Source organism: Zingiber officinale, chromosome 3A, assembly GCF_018446385.1.
Source record: "Zingiber officinale cultivar Zhangliang chromosome 3A, Zo_v1.1, whole genome shotgun sequence".
NCBI lineage: Eukaryota > Viridiplantae > Streptophyta > Magnoliopsida > Zingiberales > Zingiberaceae > Zingiber > Zingiber officinale.
The window spans coordinates 39,109,407-39,131,657 of record NC_055990.1 but is presented as its reverse complement, the minus strand read 5'-3'; the positions used below and the strand labels follow the sequence as shown (position 1 = coordinate 39,131,657).

Below are 22,251 nucleotides of genomic sequence, written 5' to 3'. Positions count from 1 at the left end.
TGTGTGTTCGGGGCGAACACGGGATGCTTAATTTTATCGGGAGACCAAAACCAATTCCTCCTCTCGGTCCCTATCGTAGCCTCTTAATTATAGAGTACTATACCCACCTATACCCACCTTCTATACCCACCTAAAGGGGGTCGGCCAAGCTAGCTTGATCAAGCTAGGGCCGGCCTAAGCATGGTTTATGGGTGGCCGACCCTAAGCTTGAACCCAAGCTAAAGGGGGCCGGCCTTAATAAAATTAAAAAGAATTTTAATTTTAATTTTTCTTATGTGGAAGATATAATTTATTGGAGAGAATTAAAATTAAAATATCTCTCTTAAAAGGATCTACAAAAGATTAAAGAAAGAGATTAGATCTCTTTCCTTATTTGTAGATTGGAAAGATATTTTATTTTCTCTTTGTAAAATTATTCACATGTTGAAAAATAAAATTATAGAAATTTATTTTTATTAACCATGAAGGGATTTTTGAAGAGAAATTTTATTTTTTAAAATTTCCAAATACAAATAAGGAAGTTTTAATTTGTTGATTGAAACTTGTCTAATTTGTCTCTCTATGATGTGGCCGGCCATTATAAGTTTAATTGGGAAATTTTATTTTTCTCAATTAATTCATGTCAAGGAAAGTTAAGGAAATTTTATTGTAATTAAATTTCCTTATTTGACAAGGCTAAGGAATATAAAAGAGGGGGTTGGGGTGCCTTCATGAGACACAACCTCTATTATTTTTCTCCCTCTCTTATTCCTTGGTGTGGCCGGCCATCCTCTCTTCCCCTCTTCCTCTTTGTGGTGGCCGAAACCCTCCTTGGCTTGGAGCTCTTGTGGTGGCCGGATACTACTTGGAGAAGAAGAAGAAGAAGGAGAGAAAGCTTGCATCTCTTGGAGCTTGGTTGGTGGTTTTTCTTCATCCTTGGTGAAGCTTTTATTTTGGACGAACCTAGCTAGGAGGAGAAGAAGGTGCATTGGTGGTTTCTCATCTCAGAAGATCGTTGCCCACACAACGTCCGAGGTTAGAAGAGGAATACTGTAGAAGATCAAGAGGTCTTTCTAAAAGGTATAACTAGTAATTTTTCCTTTCCACATCATACTAGTTATTTTTGGAAATAATACCAAATACAAGAGGCTTACGATTCTAGTATTTCGAATTTATTTTTGATGTAGTGTTCTTATATTTTCTTCTTTTCCTTGTGATTTGATTGTTCCTTTCGGTTAACCTAAAGTTATTTTAGGAAATTAAATATTAGCTTTCCATAAAAGGTTTTGTCTAGTCGGTGGTGGTTCCTCCCATATCCAAGAAGGCCATGTGCCTCGCCACGTCAGTACTGGAACCAATTATGGAAATTAATATTTAATGGAATTAATAACTTAAGGTGATTTAGATCGAACGTGTTAAGTTCCGCAGGAGATCCAAGTCAAAACCAAAAGGAACAAATAAATTAAACTATGGATCAAACGTGTTAAGTTCCGCAGGCGATCCAAGTTTAATTTAAAAGAACACATGGTAGCTAGGAAAAGGTTCAGAACTTTGTACAAAATTTTTGTACAGTGGAACCATTAGGTTTTCCGAGTAGCAACCAATAATTGGTATCAGAGCTAGGGTTTTACCTCTGTGTATTTGGTATTAGTTTAATTATGCACATGTCATACATAATTTAGGCAGGTTAATAGTAGGATGTGCTAACTTTGTGGATGCAGGATCCAACTATTATGGCTTTTAGTTATTATGTGTGTGATTGGACCCTTAGACATGTTAAGGGCATTTATATGTGTGTACATGATTGTATTATAAAATACAGCAGGAGCTGTATTTAGTTTTATTAGGATTTTATTTTTGATGTAGATACATGTACATTCCTTTTATAGAATATAGGATCAAAAATGTAAAATTCTATTTATGTCGCGGATCGAATCTTGCAAAGCGTGGAACCTTCTGAGGACCAGAGACATAGCGGAACAAGGAGCAAGATGGATGCGACAACTAGACCCGGTGGCGGTGGCCAAAGATGGCAGCAGCTAGGGTTGGCGACACACGCAGGACAGCAATAGATAAAAGCCATAATAGTTGAAAATTAGTTTTTCTATTTATTGTTTTTTATGTTGTGTTGTGTGTGCTTGTTAGTATGCATATTAAGTAAGCAAGTATAGTCAAAATTCCTCACTTTAAATAACTAAGTGGGAGAGGAATTTATTTTTTAAATAAATTCCACGGTCTCCATTACTGGTTTATAAGTGATGCAACAAGCTTGCGCGTTGGCTCTGAGTGCCTTCCTCCATATCGGATGAGCTTGTTTGCGGATCACTAGATTAAACTTCCATTTTAGATGACTATAGGAAGTTAATTAAGAGCGTGTGATCTTCCCCATCGGAAGGGGCAAGTAATGGACTAAGTGTCAAGTAATGGTATACACTTAGGCACGTCTAATAGTATCCTCCCCATCGAAGTCACTGCTATTATTTGTGTGACCGAAGAAAACCAACTATTAATTTGTCAAAAAGATAAGTTGACAGAATAATAAAATTAAAACCCTCTCTTACAAATGTTGAGTTTTTGTATACGTCCACACTATCGTGGCATACAAAAATTCACGGTGTATGAGGTAATTTTATTTGTCAGGTTGACGAGAAAATAAAATTAATGGGAAAAACTCCTCTTACAAATGTTTAATTTTATATACGTCCACACTATCGTGGCATACAAAATTTACGGTGCTTGAGGTAATTTTATTTGTCATAAAGATTTATTGACAAGATAATTAATGGGCCTCTTATAAATGTTTAATTTTGTATACGTCCACACTATCGTGGCATGCAAAATTCACGGTGTTTGAGGTGTTAGTGAATTTAAATAATATTGTTTGAGGAATCAATGTTATTTTAAATTCAAAAGTTTTGACCAAATATTTGATCAAAGAAAGATCAACTATTAATTTTATTCGTCATAAAGTAAAGTTGACGAGATAATAAAATTAATGGATAAAATTTCCTCTTTGATTTTGTATACGTCCACACTATCGTGGCATACAAAATTCATAGGGATTTTAAAAAATTGATCATGACCAAATATTTTTGTGATTCTTAGGATTTAAAATATTTGTCAATCCCCTAGCTGTTATACTATAGAAAAGACTTAGTAGTCCCAATTGTAATGATTGGAAATAGGACTTGGACATTAAGGTAGACTGTCTTCTTAGAACTAAGAACAATTTAGGTGTATTTAATTCATTAGTTGAATCATGTCTAGTTGTGTTATCTACCAGAACCTAGAGTGTAGATACAGATGTCATTAATCATGTCTGCAATTCATTGCAGGGTTCCAGGGAACCCGACAACTAAATGAAAATAAAAACACCGTCCACATGGGCACTATTGCAAAAGTAGCAGCTGTTGCAGTGGGAGAGGTTTATTCTCTAATAGGAATAAAATTTGGATGATTAGAAATTGTCTTTACATACTAAGTTAAGAAAGAACCTGATTTCAGTTTCTAAACTATTATAGAATAGATGTTGTGTCTATTTTGATAACAAAGTTGTTATCAAGAAAAATAGGGAAGTTATCTATTCTGGTATATTGGTTGATAATTTATAATCCAATAACTCCCACGATACAACAAATGGAAATTAGTAACACATCTTCTAACTTTAAGAGAAAGCAACCTTCAGAAATGAATCAGTTATATCTTTGGCATCTAAGGCTAGGTTATATTAACTTGAGTAGGATTCATTGGTAGCTGATGAACTTTTGGGTTCATTAGTAGTGGAAATCTTTCTAACCTGTGAGTCTTACTTGGAGAAGAAGGTGCATTGGTGGTTTCTCATCTCGGAAGATCGTTGCCCACACAATGTCCGAGGTTAGAAGAGGAATACGGTAGAAGATCAAGAGGTCTTTCTAAAAGGTATAACTAGTAATTTTTCCTTTCCTCATCATACTAGTTATTTTTAGAAATAATACCAAATACAAGAGGCTTACGATTCTAGTATTTCGAATTTATTTTCGATGTAGTGTTCTTATGTTTTCTTCTTTTCCTTGTGATTTGATTGTTCCTTTCGGTTAACCTAAAGTTATTTTAGGAAATTAAATATTAGCTTTCCATAAAAGGTTTTGTCTAGTCGGTGGTGGTTGCTCCCATATCCAAGAAGGTCATGTGCCTCGCCACGTCAGTACTGGGAACCAATTATCGAAATTAATATTTAATGAAATTAATAACTTAAGGTGATTTGGATCGAACGTGTTAAGTTCCGCAGGAGATCCAAGTCAAAACCAAAAGGAACAAATAAATTAAACTATGGATCAAACATGTTAAGTTCCGCAGGCGATCCAAGTTTAATTTAAAAGAACACATGGTAGCTAGGAAAAGGTTCAAACCTTTGTACAAAATTTTTGTATAGTGGAACCATTAGGTTTTCCGAGTAGCAACCAACATCTTTTACACATACAACTTATCAACTTATCTTCATTTGATAAGTTTTCCTTTAACAAAACTTCAATCTTCCAAACTTGCATAAAATTCAAATTTGATGTAGGATAAGAAGAACCAGAGATCAAATTAGTAGTGTCATAAAATGACTCAAGGAACTCACATATGTTTTCTCTCCTCTTTTCCACTCTTCACTTGAAGGACAATATTCATAATTCTTGTCATTGAATTGAAGAGAAGCAAAAGTTTTTTTTTTATATTTGATGGCACTATCCAATATTAAATATGTTGAGTTCCAACGAGTAGACACATCTAATCGCAAGCCAATACTAGTATCAATGTTACCAACTACTTATACACATTCTCCAAACTTTTTCATCCTAGCCTCTGAACCTTTAACATACTTGACCGACTCTCTAATTTTATTCCAAGCAACAGTAGTCACTTTCAAACCTTCTTGGGCAATGAGATTCAATATATGAGCAGAACAACGAATATTAAAAAAATTCACCGTCACACAATAAACTATCATGCAAAGAGAGTTGCACTTTCAAATAAATTTGCATATTATCATTACTAAATGCATTATCCAATATCAAAGAGAAAACCTTTTTGTCAATTCCCCATTCCTTCAAATATTTAAACAATTTTGCAGCTAATTCAACTCCTGAGTGTGGAGGGGGCATATGAGAAAAACTAAGTATTTTAGTAGTCAACTTCCAATCATTATCAACAAAATGGGCAGTCAAGCAAATATAACCCTCACTAGTGCACACTGTTCACAAATCTGAAGTTAAACAAACTCTATTATGAACCATAGTCAAAATACACTTAAGCTTTTCTTTTTCCTTCAAGTAGATTCGGTTAATATTAGCAACAAGAGTATTTCTAGAAATGCAAGCAAATCAGGATTTATGTACTTCATCCAAGCTCTAATACCATCATACTCAACAAATGAAAATGGTAAATCATGTCTAATATAATGATTGCACAAGCCAGTAGCTCACGTGAAAACTTTTGATTTATTTTCTTAGACCGCATCTTCCCATCTTGATCAAGAACCATTTGTCGTATATCATGGAGCTTTAATTTGTCGCAAATTTTAAGATGACGCCACAACGTAGAAGTTCCATATTATTTACCCCTACACTTATATTGTTTTTTTACACCCAACACATTCAACTTTATCTATACTATCAATCTCTTAATTTTATTAAAATACACCCAAATATCAGAAGTTTCTTTAGACCTTTTAATTGACCCATTGTCATTATGTTTAGCACTTTCTAATTCATCACCTAAAATAATAGTTTGCTTTTGAGAACTAGAGTTCATTTCAAAATCAATCTAAAATACAATAAATAAATTTAGTTTATGATAAAATCAATCAAACAAGAACTCTAAATGTCAATAGAAAAATAACCTAAATTTATTTTTTTTATGTTAGCCCTATTGATTGCAAAACAAATGCAAAACAAATCAATCCAAAGTCAAAATACACAATGACACAAGATATGTTGAGTATCAAAAGAGAAAACTAGTAATATGGTATTGCATAACAAATGCTAAACATTAGGGAGTAACCGAGTAGGGACTACGAAAGTACGACGACACTAGTGGGAAATAGAATGAAATTAGAAAAGGAAGTAAAAAATCTTACCGCAAACAAAACTTGGAGGCTGCAGAAGTTGTGGGATTCGAGTTGGGAGATTAGCGATTGCCGAATTAATGGAGTCAAGCTCGTCGTCTATCGGAGTTGGACTACCATCTGTCAGTTTGTTTGCACTCTAGTTCTCTGACTCTCTGCAGGTTTCACGTGGCTACGGGGAGTCGGGGACTCGGGGAGACACTGAGGCAGACACGCGTGAGGCGGAATGTCGTTCTGCTTCCCGGCCATGGGGAGACACTTGCTAACGGCCGCTAATGAGGCAGACCCATAGGTGCGTGCAAGGCTATGACTCTGGGAGTGAGAGGTAGGCGGAAGGTGGTGTCGGTCAATCAGTGTCGCAGCGAACAAAGACGGTGTCGGTGTCATGGCGAACAAAGGTGAAGCGTCAAGTGAAATTGTGAAAATAGAAATAGGATTTTAAGTTTTAATATTTATGTTTTATAATTATTGCTACAGTAGATTAATAATTGGAGAAGAGAGTTATAAAGAGAGTAGATTAATAATTGGAGAAGAGAGTTATAAAGAGAATGTAGTATCATATTACCCTTAATTAATATTTATAAGTACTAATATATTTAAAAATATTCATTGATATTTTATCTGGCCCCCGGGTCAACGCGAGCCTGCTGTGAGTTGGCTCGCCCAGACCTATGACCCACGTGAGCTAACCTATTTAGGTCCACCAGATGATGGGTTGATAAATTTTCAACTCAATCCATTTAAATTATTCGACGGGACGGACCAATCCGACTGACCCAACCCAAATTGACGGTCCTAGTCTAAACTCTTAAATCATTTAAAATAATTATAGCAGATACTCGATAATTTTTACACATTGCAATAGCTACCGATAGCTATTGCAACACCATTGGATAAGGAGTTTTCTAGGAATAAAATTCCTGGTGGGATGCCCTTTTATTTTTTTAAAAAAAGCGGGCTCTTTTGATTATTTGCATAATTGAAGACTCTTTTGATTTTTACTCATAATTTTTCTTCCAATTAATAAAGTATTTTTCTTATTTAGACTCGCACAAAATTTGGAAGCTCGTTGCTTCTTATGCTAACTTTTCCCCTACATTTTTGCCAGGTTACAAAGAGAGCATGAGAAGAACAAATAAGAAAAAGAAAGTATAAGAAGAAAATTGCAGTTCTAACTCACACCGTAATGTTCACTCCCTCCCAATAGAAACCAAAAAAAGTGAATGTATATTGACATTTTTCTGTTTCTTTTCAATATTTTTGCTGAAACGCCTGTCTTTCCTAAAGTCATTCAGTTTTTGTGAGGAAAAGAAAAATAGTGCATTAATCGCCAGACAAAATAAATGCTGATATTGCAGCTAGCACGCCAACAAATGGTTTAAAGGTCGCTCCCTTTTTCCAGTACAAATGAATCCGCCATTAATTCCACTGTGCAGCCTCCACCGCCCCCACCAGTCATCATTCTTTCTTTCCCCTTTGAAGATTATTGCAAAATAAACATTGAGAAAATGAAGGAGATGCAGTTGATGGGAATGAGGGGAAGAAGGCAGAGAGGCATCTTGGCATTTGTGCTGAGAAGTGAAATGGAGACGGGAGCTGCACTGTGAGTGGGAGTTTGGATGCGTAGAGGGATGAGATGGAATGATTTCGCCATGATTGTTAGATGTTGTGTGGTTGCTAGAAGGCAATCACTGGGTTTTACAGAAACTTATTTCTAAAAAAAAATTTTATAAATAATTTTTATTTAACTTGACCATAATTGGAATTAAAATACTTCAACTTCTAACGTTTTTGTTTCTTTTCGTATTTTTTTTTCTCAAAATGGATTATTGAATGGCATGCGAAAATAGTCTATCAAAAGTCACTGTTAAAACAATACTTTCGGTAATCATGCGTGGTACCATTAATGAATTAGGATTGGATGAGTTTCTTGGTTGGATGGTTGGTAAGGCCAACCATGACCAGATTTTCAATTTCATATTATTATTTATCAGCTATAAATACAGATCCTCCACCGTCCTTTCAAACGGTAACAGGGAAGAGTTGCCCGGGGCTCTAGTGGTAAGGTATATATTGATATCGTCACTCGGATATTTACAATTAGATTTTTACTTATGATAAATTTATAATAATATTTTTTTAAAATAGGACACGTAATCAAAGGATATTAAATTTCTTGATTGTCTGTAATAAATACTTACTGATTTATTCTGGTGTCTAATAAAAAAATTTTATGGAACTAAACCGATCACCCAGACTATCTGGGTAATAGGAAAGAGTTTCTTGTCCTTGCTTCCCGTGGAAACTCTATTCTCCATTATCAAAATATATGTTTTAATTTTAGAAGTACATTTTGAATTTAGATTGAGTTTTGATTATCTTTTTAGTTTGATATTTTTTTGCAAAGTTTTTTTTTCCTAATAAAGAGACACAAGTGCCGATTTTTTTTTAAAAAAAGTTATTGCCTTCGTATTCGAGTGTTCGAGTATGCTAATTAATTTTAATCATGGTAAAAGAGTTAAATAAGACAATCACTATGTTAGATTGACTCGTGCAATCTAGGTGACTCGATCAATCAAATTGGATGATCCAATCAAGCCAATTGGTCTAGTTAATTGATTCAGTCAAGCTGATTGAGTTTATCAATTTCATGAAATCGATATTACATTCACAAGAGGCAATAAAAATAGTGAAAAGTTCAAAAATGATTTCATTTTTAAAATAGTCCCACAGCCAATCACATATCTTTTGTTTTCAACCATTCCAATTATGCGCAAAGTAAAGTTAAAATAAATATTTAGTAAAACCCCTGACAAGCGATCTAGGAGTACGTAGAACGAATTGCTCTGCTTCCTTGCTGTCAATTGCAATTATATCTCTGTGGATTAGTTTGAACACTCAGTTATTTTTTAAATAAATAAGCACATTGTAAACCAAGAAAGAAACAGATTATATCGTATCTTACCTCTCGATCTTGTACGATCGACTCTGAAGAACGGACCACAGCATTGAGTTTCGTAGATCACTGCAACAATAATAGTAAGACAATATAATGGACATAATTAAATTTTTAAAATAATAAATCTGAAAGACTGGCATAATAATTACTTAAGTTTGAATAAAAGGAATAATTATTTTTTTCTTTTTATCAAACTTTGAATTTTCAACTGACTGATTTCAGTTTGTACCTCTTGTAGAAATATCAATACGTGGCACATGTGAAAAGTTCGGCCAATCTTCGCCTGTCTCCCTTTTGCATCTTCTTTCCAGTTGTAGGGAACACTCATCAATGAACAAAGAGTTCAACAAATGGAGGCCCTGAAGACTCCTTGGAAGCGATTCTAATTGACGGCAGTTGCGGATTGATAGCTGATGAAGTGATCCGAGATGTTGTAGCCATTCAGGTAAGGTCTTGAGGTTGGGGATATCGCATATGTGTAGATCTTCTAGCACACTGGTTGATGGTGCTTCTGTCATCAAGGATTCCAATTCATCACAACAGCAAATACTTAAATTTGCCTGAATGGATCCAGATATCTTCATATCATAAGAAAAATGATGTGAATCACTTATCCACAATTGTCGGAGCGTGTGTAAGTGTTGTAGTTGCCCGCCTAAATTTACTTTCTTGCCACAAATCTGAATGTCGAACTCATTCAGTGAATTCAGGATTTCTACAGGTATTTCTGGCTGCAGTGCGTTGCTGTCAACATTTTTGAAACAGAGATATCGAAGAGAACTAACACGTTCCACTTCTAACGGGAAGGATGCCAAATTGTTACATTCCTCAATGGACAATGAATGGACCATTGTTAGGAGCTGCAAATCATCCATAGGAAGAGATTCGAGTTCATTGCAGCGTCGAATTTCCAATTCCTTTAGGAATGTGAGGTTTCTTAAACAACCACTTGGAAGAGATCTCATGCCCTCCATGTCCTCCAGTATGAGATGAGAAAGAGAAGTCATTCTTCCAAAGCCTGAGACTAGGCTCTCATTGCAGTTACGTAGATTAAGAAGTTCAATTCTTGGAAGCCTTGGCATGTTTTTCAGTTTTGGACAATTGCAAATCTCCAATCTCTTCAGTAAAGGGAACAACTCATTGACACGGCCTTCATCCTCGGACCATTCCTCTAAATTCGATATCCTTATCAACTTGAGTTCTTGGAGGGAAGGAAAGCCACCGTGCCCATGTAACTCAACACCAATGTGTTGCACTTCATGCATTGTGTCTATGACAAGGCTTCTAAGAAATTGGAGATCTCCAAAATGAGGAATATGCTGACATTTATAGCATTTTTCAATATCAACTTCAACCAACATTGGTAGTTGTGACTCAATCAACCATGTTGGAAATTGTTGGCTCCCGTAATTGGATACCTTCAACTTCTTTAAATTCGTGTTGGGGCAAAGATCTTCCAGCATGCTCATGTCATTAGTGTCCGAACAATTAAATAATAAGGATAACTCATTAAAATCTTTATTCTTCAAAATTTTTCTTCCACCACAAGAATAATTAGTGAAATTCCCAGAAAATTTGACTTCCATTTGTCCATGAAGCTTCAAATCCTCAAGTTCGATAATTGAGCATGAGCCCGTTCTATTCCCGGCAACAAAGCATGATAAACTTCGAAGATTAGTCAGCCGTGACAACCCAGGGGGCATGTGAGTCAAATAATCACAATCGCAATGAAGATAGCAAAGGCTTTGCATATTTCTTAATTTTTTTGGTAACTCTTGAAGGGGATTCTCGGTGAGATTGAGATATCGCAGATTCTGGAGACGAGTAATGGCGTCAGGTTGAACTTTAATCTTATTCCTAGACAAGTTAAGGTACCTCAAATGTATCAAATTTTCAACTGATGTTGGCACCTCTTCTATAAAATTTTCACTTAAATCTAACACCCGGAGGAATTTCAATTTTGAGAGGACAAACTGACGCAGATGGAGCTTATCATATAAATGACATTTTCTCAATAATAGGGTACGCAAGTACAATGGCTTCTTGAGTAAAGAAGTGTTTGAAAATTTTGCATCTTCTATGCATAAATGGTAGGTTCTGAATATCCTTTATTGTAATATTGATCTTTAGATATTGATCGTGCCAGGTCATGCATCAAATCATGCATTGTGGACTCGGTTACATGACGGCCATCATCGCACTTCTTTGAAGGTAGAAAGCATGACCTCAGTACTAGATCATCAAAGATGCTGTTGCCAACTGTTTCGGCATCAAAATTGCCTTCTGAAGATACAAAACCATTTGCTGCCCACATCTGAATCAAGTCATCCTTTTTCATCGCATAGTTCTTTGGGAATAGGGAGACAAATGCAAAACACTTCTTTGACCATGGAGGGAGAGCGTCGTAGCTCAACTTGAGCACAGCTAAGAATTTCTGGTCCTCATCTCTTAGCTGCCCAACTTCACTGTTCAATACAGAGGACCAATAAGTTTCATCTCGAATGCTATGGAGCGCGCTGCCAAGAGATACGGCAGCCAAGGGCACACCGGCACATTTCTCAACAATCTTTTCACCGATTTTCATCAAATTCTCATTTGGTTCTGCGTCTCCAAAAGCAAATTTCCGAAACAAGGACAAACAATCATCCCGGGACAACTGCTGTATTTGGTGGGTATTGAATTTGCCCATGATCGAAGAGACCTTTTGACTACGGGTAGTCACTAAAACTGTACTTCCTCTTGCCCCGCATGATAAGGCTGCTTTCAGCTCCCTCCACAGTAATGCATCTTCATTCCATACATCATCCAACACGAGCAGAAATCTCTTCCCTGATAGTGATAAGACTGTTTCTAGTCTCCCCCTCACTAACTCTGGTTCTGAGATGTCGACCTTTGCATCGACAGCCAATTCTAAAATAGACTTCATTATCTCTGTGGGTTTAAAATTTTTTCCAACAACTTTCCAGTACGTGTTAAAATGATCTTTCACCCTCTTATCATTGAAAACATGCCGAGCGAGTGTAGTCTTCCCCAGGCCACCCATCCCAACGATGGCGATGACCTTCAATGTACCACTGCTGCTTCCTTCATCATCCGTTAACATGTTGACAATCATCGCCTTCTCTGTTTCTCTCCCTATAACAGCCAAGCTATTGTGCGCGTGGATCTCTCCGTAGGCACTTGGGTTACTGCCTTGTGACAAATTTTTAAGGATGGACTTTTCCAGCAAAATAGAATCTAGATTCTCAGTTACTGCTTTTATCATGCCACTTATCTTACTCTTAAATACAAGTTGATTATTATTAGAAGAGAAGAAATCGCGCACCGGCCTGGAATATGCTCTTGATCTTTGCTTCCGCAAAGCTTTGGTGTCGTAGTAATCCACGACATCCTCCACTTCGTAGGCCAAGTGTTTGAGCTTTCTAAGCAAGTTCTTCACAGCGGCATCCATCACAGGGCAGGCCTCAACATCTTGGATCACCATGTCGATAATTGTTGACAACTCCTTGAGCTTCTCCATCCTCCCTTGAATACCAACTAATTCTTTGAAACATTAGCCATGCCTGCGAGTTGGAAAGATGCACAAGTTGTTTGTCCGCTGTGAATGCTGCTGCTACCTTTGGAGGAGAGGAGAAAGCAATAATTGAGGGGAGACGAGAAGCAATAATTTGCGAGGAGACAACTTCTTTGTCTTCGGGCTAATAGCTCGGGTGTCTGTGTTTATCATCAATTATTCAATGGTAATAGTTATATGTGATTTATCTTTTCCCGTGTTGATTTGTGTTAATTTGGGAACAGATTAATAAATGTATTGGGACGAGCTAATATCTTTTATCATCACAATGACATTGATATGTCAACATTATACTCAGCTGAAAAATAATTTTATTTTTTTTTAAAAAATTAGTTTTTATCTTTTTAAAAGTAATTATTTAAGGTTTAGAGTTTAGGGACAGCTTTTTTTTTTTTTTAATATATTATTTAAATCGATTATTAATAGATTGGACTAACTTCCACCCGCTCACAATGACATTGATAAGTGAACAACATTATGATCGGTTGTAAAATAATTTAATTTTCGTGGGACTGACTCTAAGGGTGCCGTTGATGTGACAGTTTCACATTTTTTTTTGCAAAATAATTTAATTTTTAAAAATTATTTCCTATTCTTTAAAAAAGTAATTATTTATATTATTTAGATATAACATTGCTTGAGAAATTTTAATTACATAAATTGAACCATTTAGAAATGCATAAAAAAATTACTTTTGTACATGTTACTACACAAAAAAACATAATTTTAGGGACGAATTTAGGGACTAATTTTCTAAAAATTTTCATCGTAACATTTTTTGCGACAAATTTTGTGATAAAAATATATTCATCACAAATCAGTCGTTGTTAAATTTTGCAATGAAAAAAATAATTCGTCACAAATTTTGCGACGAATTATAATTTTCGTCACAAATTTTGTTGCAAATATACACCGTATAACGTCTTTAAATTTGGGACGAAAATATATTTTCATCCCAAATTAGGGATAAATTCTGATTTGTCTTGAATTTGGGACAAATTTTGGTTCGTCCCAAAATGTGAGTTTACCTACATTCCCAATGTTCATCCCGAATTAGGGACGAATTTTGGTTCGTCCCTAATTCGGGACAAACAAGATTCGTCCTGAATTCGGGACAGACCAAAATTCGTCCATAATTTGGGATGATGAAATTTGGGAAATCAAGGTAACTCGGATTTGGGGACGAACCCAAATTCGTCCCAAATTGGAGACGAATTTTGATTTGTCCCAAATTCGGGACGAATCAATTCGTCCCTAAGAACATGGTGCGGGATTTTTGGATGAACCCAAATTCATCCCAAGGTTCGTCCCAAATTCGGGATGAACCCGTATTCGTCCCAAATTCGGGACAAACCCAAATTCGTCTCAAATTTGAGATGAACCTTAGTTCGTCCCAAATTTTGTCCCAAAATAAAAAAAACAAAACTTCTCTATTTTTTTAAATTTTCTTTATCCTATTTACATATCAAATATATCATTACATAATCTGATCTATAAATCTCTTATCATTCCCATATTTAAATTTAAAATATATTAGCCAAACTTCAACACACATCATATTTATACACATCCAAACAAACAAAACTACACATCCCATATCTAACATTCAAATATGTCAACTTAATACACATCATATTTATACACGTCCAAACAAACAAAACTACACATCCAAAAAACTACACATCCCATATCTAACATTCAAATATGTCAACTTAATACACATCATATTTATACACGTCCAAACAAACAAAACTACACATCCAAAAAACTACACATCCCATATCTAACATTCAAATATGTCAACTTAACACACATCATATTTACACATGAAAACAAGAAGTAGTTTGGTTCAACAACTCATAATCCAAATAACAAATACATTAAAGCATCTAAAGCATAAAATAAAATACTAATCGTCATTCTTCGGGAGGTTCGTGCGCCCTCTTCCATTCTTCGTTCTTCTTTTCTTGCATCAAATTACAAATGAATAATAACTAACATTTATAACAAAAATATATATATAAAACATATCAATGATATCATATTGAAATAAGACATCTAAAGCTTATGCAACTAACTTTTCAATGCCATGTCCCCTTGCCTTTATCTTTGCTTTTCTTATTCTTTAAATTTCCTTATGGCTCCTAATGGCTACAAGGAAATCTTGGTTATTCTCTTAAAGATCAGAGAGGGGTAAACAAATCAATCAAAGTGGGAAATAAGTTTGCTTCAATTATCTTAATTCCTTTTCTTTCATCTCTTCAAAGTGAGCTTCAACTTTGTACAAAACTCACTAACCATTAGAAGATCACTTCAACATAATCAGTGAAGTTTCATAGCCAGAAGAAGCAAGAAATCCATGAAAAATTAACCAAATAAATCTAGAGGAAGTAAAATAGTTGGAATGCAGAATTTTAACATAAAATGATTTTTACACCATTAATACAGCAATATCATAAGTTCATACCAGCAAGAATAAAAAAAATCCACTATTGTAATCCAATGTTAAAAAATGTAACTACAAAAGATTTTTTTTTTCTTATACACCTATATATTCTTTTGTTAAACATCTTGTCCAAATCAACTGTGTCCTCATCCTATCACCATGCTATATTATGCATTTAAAATTATTCATCCAATTGATCTATTTGATAGTGCAGATATTCTCTTACTTAAGGATTTCAATAATGAATGCATATGATTTAACTATTTAGTTTTTGTGACACACTATATGAATTATCAATATCTGGATATGATGTGTCCTAATACATGGTTATCATAATATATCAAAGACTTAGATAGCAAAAAAATATCATTTTTCCTTATTTGCATGGAACATACATGAAATAAAACTTTTAATTAAGCGTAATAAAAATATATAGATCATGCAATAAAAAATACATGTATCAAATGTTTATGACATAATAAAAGTATTAAAACATATATAACTAAATTTGCATAGATTAGTAATAGGCAAATAAAAAATATAAAACATGGCATAACATGCAAAGTATCAAGGTAAAATAAAAATTTAAAAGGAACTATAACAATACATGCAAAAGAAATCTAATATAAAATTTACCATAAATTAACTAAGATTCACCACCATCGCCACCATCATGATCACCATCGCCACCATAGATCATGTAATCAAAAATACATGTATCTAATGTTTATGACATAATAAAAATATTAAAACATATATAACTAAATTTGCATAGATTAGTAATAGACAAATCGAAAATATAAAACATGGCATAACATACAAAGTATCCAGGTAAAATAAAAATTTAAAAGGAACTATAACAATACATGCAAACAAAAATCTAATGTCCCAAATCTCTGTTTTTTTTAAATTAAGAATAATGTGATAAAAATGCGGATGCATGACCTAAACATCTCGGAATGATATGAAACGAGTTCCTATGTGTTCATATCGATCTCTTGATCACAATGATGACCTCAACACATTTTTTCGCACAATATTTTGAGGTTCATAAATTTTTAAATCAACAATTAAAAATTTTATTTTCCAAAATTTAAAAACCTCAAAATATTAGGTAAAAAAAATTTCATGTCATCAATGTGATTAGAAGATTGATACGAATGCATAGGAACTCGTTTCGTGTGATTCCGAGGTCTTTAGGTCATGCATTTACATTTTTGTCACATTTTTTCTGATTTAAAAAAATAGAAATTTGGGACGAACTTTGGAGTTCGTCCCAGAGCTAGGACAAACTTCAAAGTTCGTCCCAAAATTGAATTCCCTTAAAAATTCAAAATAAATTGTTTTAAAAAATAAAAACTAGCCCTAGAGAGCTCGAAATGACATGAATATGTACTCATATCGATCTCATGACCACATTAGTGGTCTCAAATATTTTTTCCTCCTAATAAAATTATATCTATAATTTTCTAATATCAAAATTGTTAGACCCCGTAGTAGTTTTGATGTGATCAACCAAGTTGGTTAGGTCCTGCTTTGTGTTTGATCCCTGTTTCTGAGTGCGCAGAAGCTTAGGAGCGCAGGAAGTCGAGCGGAAGACGCAGCTAGCGAGAAGGACGGCACGGGAAAGGAGCCGACGGGCTCGGTGCGTCCGAAGGACGAGAGAGCTGTGGAAGAGTACTCCGGTGGAGCGAGAAAAACGTGCGCGACGTTCAAGGGACGAGAAGCTGGACGGAAGCCTGCTCGAGGAGAAGGCCGGGAATTGGGTTCGGGTGAGCCCTATTTCGGTTGGCCGCAATCACCCAAAAGAACGGAGCTTCGGAAGCCAAAGTGAAGAAGAAAAAGAGACAAAAGAGTCTGAAATTACTGTAGCAGAAATTACTGTAGCAGGAACCTTGAAGGCGCCTTAAACATATTCAAGGCGCCTTCAACATTGAAGGTGCCTTGAAAGGCTTGTTTAAGGCGCCTTGAGCTTGATCAGTTTGACCGTTTGCGTTGCAGATAAACTTTTATCCGCTGACCGAGCTGGAGGCGCCTTGAACCTTGTTGGAGGCACCTTGGACTCTCGGAATAAGATTTCCAGGACCTATATAAAGGCCCCTGGAGCTAGGAAAGGAACAACAACTCAAGTATCCAACTTGTAATCAATTGCTAGCAACTAAGTGAGCGTTCTAAGTGTAAAAAAGGCTTCTCCGCCTACAGTAAAGGAGATTCTGCTAGTGGAGCTTTTCATCGCCCTGAATTAACAACCTCCTTGGTTGTAACCAGATTAAATTCTGTTTCTGTTTCTTTTTCTTTTTCTGTCTCCTTAATTTAGTTGTTATTTTTGTTAGGATCGTTCGTATTCGGCTAGAGAGGGGGGTGTGAATAGCCGCCCCAAATCGTCGCGTTTCTTTCTACAAACTAGGGTTAGCGCAGCGGAAATAAAAACAAGAAACGAAGACAAGAAATCAAACCTCAATACACGTCGATGTAACGAGGTTCGGAGATGAAACTCCTACTCCTCTGCGTGTCCGTAAGGTGGACGAAGCCTATCAATCCGTCGGTGGATGAGTCCCCGGAGAACCGGCTAATATATACTCCTTGTGGGTGGAGAAACCTCGCCACAATAACTCTTGCAACAGCAAGATAAAAGTATACAAAATACAAAGAAACACAAGACAATATGAATGTAAAACAAACACGCTTGCCTTCTCGTCGACTGGTTGAAGCAGCAACTTCACGAGACGCCTAAAACAGCAGGAACCCAGTCGAAGAAGCTCACTCGAAGCTTCGGAACTCAACAAAGCTCAAGAGCACACTAGGTAGGAAGAAGAGGAAGAAGAACTAAAGGCGAGGCAGCTCCTTTATAACTGCGAAGAAAGCGAAGAAACACGAAGAAATCTGGCCGTTGTGTCGCATGGCGGCTAGTACTGAATCGATGCGTGGACCGATCGGGCTCAATGGATCGGTCCACGCCGATCCTATTTCTAAGCCTTCGCTTCCGTCACGATCGGTCCATGGACCGATCGAGAACCTCTGATCGGTCCACGGCCGATCGAGAACTCTGATCGATGCGGGACCGATCGGGCTTTGTGATTGGTCCCCGACCGATCAGCCCCTCTGCGCCTCGCTCTTGTTCGGCTTCGATCGACTCTTGATCGGTCACCGCCGATCGATCGTTATCCTACGATGAGCTCGATGTATTCTGATCGGTCACCGACCGATCGAGAATATTCGAGTATCACCGGATCGATCACGGATCGATCCAGTTCATGGTTTTCGCCCAAACCAAGTCCAAACCAACATCCGGTCAATCTTGACCTGTTGGTACATTGCGCCTAGCATCCAGTCACTCCCTTGACCTGCTAGGACTCCCCGCTAAGTGTCCGGTCAATCCCTTTGACCCACTTAGACTTTTCTCTCCGTACCAAGTATCCGGTCACTCCTATGACCTACTTGGACTTCCCATCACCAGATGTCCGATCACCCTTGATCCATCTGGATTTTCCCTTGCCCGGCTTCACTCACCAGGACTTTCACCTAGTTTCACTCACTAGGATTTTCACCTGGCTTCACTCACCAGGATTTTCACACTGCCTAACATCCCAGTTAGGACTTTCTCACTGCCTGGCTTCACTCACCAGGACTTTCACACTACCTAACATCCCAGTTAGGACTTTCTCACTGCCTGGCTTCACTCACCAGGACTTTCCAACTTGCCAAACTCCCTGTTTGGGCTTTCCCCGTGCCAAGTCTCCATACTTGGACTTTCCGCGTGCCAAGCTACCTGCTTGGACTTTTCCCCGTGCCAAGTTTCCGTACTTGGACTTTTCCAGTGCCTAGTCTCCATTCTTGGACTTTTCGCGTGCCAAGCTCCCTACTTGGACTTTTCCCGAATCAGGTCAACCAGGTCAACCTTGACCTAAGGTTGCACCTACAATCTCCCAAACACCTATTCTTGTCAAACATCAAGAATACAACTCTCTTCTCGTCAAACATCGTCAAACATCAAAACACAACTCGAGTCAGGTCAACTCGAGTCAGATTAACCAGGTCAACCTTGACCTAAGGTTGCACCAACAATTTTCTGCTGCTTTTTCTGAGTTGAAATCCGATGAGGGTATAGTTTATTTTTGATTTCATCAATTCACCCCCTCTTGCCGGCCTCTGCTGTAGCAACAAGTGGTATCAGAGCCTGATCGCCTCAGAAGGACTAATTGCCAATTGAAGCACTACGATCAAGACGATGGCCGGAGCGAACATCCATCCCCCGAAGTTCGACGGAGACTTCGCCACATGGAAGCGCAAAATGGAGGTATTTTTTAAAACAGATTTTGATATTCTTATTACAATGAAATATGGTTTTGCAGCGCCGAAAGATAAAGAAGAAAACACATGGAGCAAGAAGGAGCAAGCCGATTTTGTTGCCAACGGAAAGGCTAAGTTCCATCTACTCAGTGTACTGCCACCTCAGGAGGTAAATCGGATCGGAAGCTACGACTCCGTGAAAGATCTATGGGAGAAATTCCTGGAGCTTCACGAAGGTACCTCCGAAGCGAAGCTAGCCAGGCGCGACATCCTCCGGAACCAGTTGACGAACCTCCGCATGAACCAAGGCGAGAAGGTAGCGCAGCTACAAGCAAGGATCAAAGAGCTGATCACGCAACTAACCAATCTTGGAGAAGAGGTAACCAACCGGGACTCTATCCGGTACGCGCTCAACGCCTTCCTGAGAACTCCCGATTGGGCTTCCTTAGTAGATGCTTACTACATCTCTAAGGATCTCGAGGTAAGTACATTGGAACAATTGTTTTCAACCTTCGAACTTCACAAATCTCGACTTGCAGAAAATCTAGTAGAGAAGTCGAACCTCAACATTGCCCTACGAGCCGAAAAGGACGATCCTGACTCCGAAGCGACAATCGACGAAAACGAAGCTGCATTAATGGTAAGACGTTTTAATAAGTTTTTTAACTCTAACAAATTTAGATCGCAGTCAAGTAAACATCGTCAAAAGAGAAGGACAGTCCGTTGCTACAACTGCAACGAAGAAGGGCACATCAAGGATGACTGCCCAAAATTGAAGAGCAAACAGAAGGATAAGAAAAGAAGCAAGAAGCCAGCTCGAACCAAACACAACCTAAAGGCCACGTGGGATGATTCGTCATCCTCCAAATCGAAAGTCGAAGAATTCTCGGGACTAGCACTGATGGTCAACCATCAGCTAGAAAAAACGCCTAGCTCAGAGATGAGCATCGATGAAGGGGGAGGAACGTCATAAGAGGAAAGTTGCAGTGAAGGGGGAGCATTACCGAGTCAGGTAAGTAAGGTACGTAATCTAACCCCGACTCAGTCCTTTAAATTTATAAAAGCACTTTCTAAAGAGTTAGATAAATTTGAAAAGGAAAATGAAAATTTAAAATTAGAAAAATACAAAATTAAAAAATGATATTGAAAAACTGAAAAATGATGCATGCTTAAAGAAATTTCCAAATTCAAAAATTAGAATTTATGGTAAATTAAATTGGTACATTAGAAACCATCAGGGTCAACTTAGAAAAGTACCAAGAAACTATGTACCCCCTAAATTTTTGAATAACCATATAGGAAGGAACCTCTATTGGGTTCCAAAATCTGTGCTAAATTAATTTTTTTTAATTAAAAGCTTTAAGAGAGAAAATTAAACATTGAAATTCTTTATGGAAGCTTTGTCTAAGGAAGTGGTTGTTGCTCCAATAACCAAGAAGGTCTAGTGCCTCGCCACAACCTGGAAGCTAAAATATTGAAAGAAAATGTTTAATTAACTTTCTGAAAAAACATTAAAAATAAGAATTAAATAATGCTTTGAAAGTTTATCAAACATTTTTTTTATTTAGAAACTATTTTTGAAAATTCTAACTTAGAATTTTTTTTTTGTTAGAAATTTATTTCCTGGAGAAATTCTAAATAAATTGGACATAGAAATTTTTTTTGGGAACATTCAAAAAGTTTACTTTGGATTTTTTTTGTTAACTGACTTAGAAATTTTTTTAAAAATTCAATTTAAACTTAGAATTTTTTTTTGTAAATTCTAAAAAAAATTCATTTTTGCTTAGAATTTTTTTTAAATTCAATTTAACTTAGAAATTTTTTTCTAAAAAATTCATTTTTGCTCAGAATTTTTTCTAACTTAATAATTTGATTAGTATTCTCTTATTGGTACCCCATTTTTGCTGTGATGAAAGGGAGAGAGAAAGGTACAAGTTTATTAGAAAGGTACAAGTTTAGGAAGAGTTAGGAAAATTAAAATTTTACCTATTTTTTTCAAAATGTGTTGCTTGCAATTTTATTTATTGCAAAACTTATGCTTAACTTGCTAGTTTAGTAATTTTTCTTTAAAATTACTTTTTATGTCTATTTTAACCATAACTTGAACTTGGGTTGATGCACATCAAAAATGGGGAGATTGTTAGACCCCGTGGTAGTTTTGATGTGATCAACCAAGTTGGTTAGGTCCTGCTTTGTGTTTGATCCCTGTGTTCGAGTGTGCAGGAGCTTAGGAGCGTAGGAAGTCGAGCGGAAGACGCAGCTAGCGAGAAGGATGGCACGGGAAGGGAGCCGACGGGCTCGGTGCGTCCGAAGGACGAGAGAGCTGCGAAAGAGTACTCTGGTGGAGCGAGAAGAACGTGCGTGGCGTTCGAGGGACGAGAAGCTAGACGGAAGCCTGCTCGAGGAGAAGACCGGGAATTGGGTTCGGGTGAGCCCTATTTCGGTTGACCGTAATCACCCAAAAGAACGGAGCTTCGGAAGCCAAAGCGAAGAAGAAAAGGAGACAAAAGAGGCTGAAATTACTATAGCAGAAATTACTGTAGCAGGAACCTTGAAGGCACCTTAAACATATTGAAGGCGCCTTAAACATATTCAAGGCGCCTTCAACATTGAAGGCGCCTTGAAAGGCTTGTTTAAGGCGCCTTGAGCCTGGTCAGTTTGACCGTTTGCGCTGCGGATAAACTTTTATCCACTGACCGAGCTGGAGGCGCCTTGAACCTTGTTGGAGGCGCCTTGGACTCTCGGGATAAGATTTCCAGGACCTATATATAAAGGCCCCTGGAGTTAGGAAAGGAACAACAACTCAAGCATCCAACTTGTAATCAATTCCTAGCAACTAAGTGAGCGTTCTAAGTGTAAAAAAGGCTTCTCCGCCTACAGTAAAGGAGATTCTGCTAGTGGAGCTTTTTATCGCC

General features: G+C 36.9%; 2 protein-coding genes across 2 annotated transcripts; both read right to left on the bottom strand.

The window, feature by feature from the left end:
• Window positions 1-8,754: 8,754 nt before the first annotated feature.
• On the bottom strand, window positions 8,755-11,119 carry LOC122051759 (disease resistance protein RGA2-like). Its single transcript, XM_042613022.1, has 3 exons — window positions 9,256-11,119; window positions 9,033-9,092; window positions 8,755-8,945 (listed from the first exon to the last, which is right to left on the bottom strand). Exons 1-3 carry the CDS (start codon window positions 10,775-10,777, stop codon window positions 8,938-8,940), a joined length of 1,590 nt encoding a protein of 529 aa, XP_042468956.1. The 5' UTR covers window positions 10,778-11,119; the 3' UTR covers window positions 8,755-8,937.
• Window positions 11,104-12,546, bottom strand: LOC122050363 (putative disease resistance protein RGA4). The gene has a single exon (XM_042611270.1). The coding sequence runs from the start codon at window positions 12,544-12,546 to the stop codon at window positions 11,104-11,106; it is 1,443 nt and encodes a 480-aa protein (XP_042467204.1).
• Between the last annotated feature and the right edge of the window lie 9,705 nt (window positions 12,547-22,251).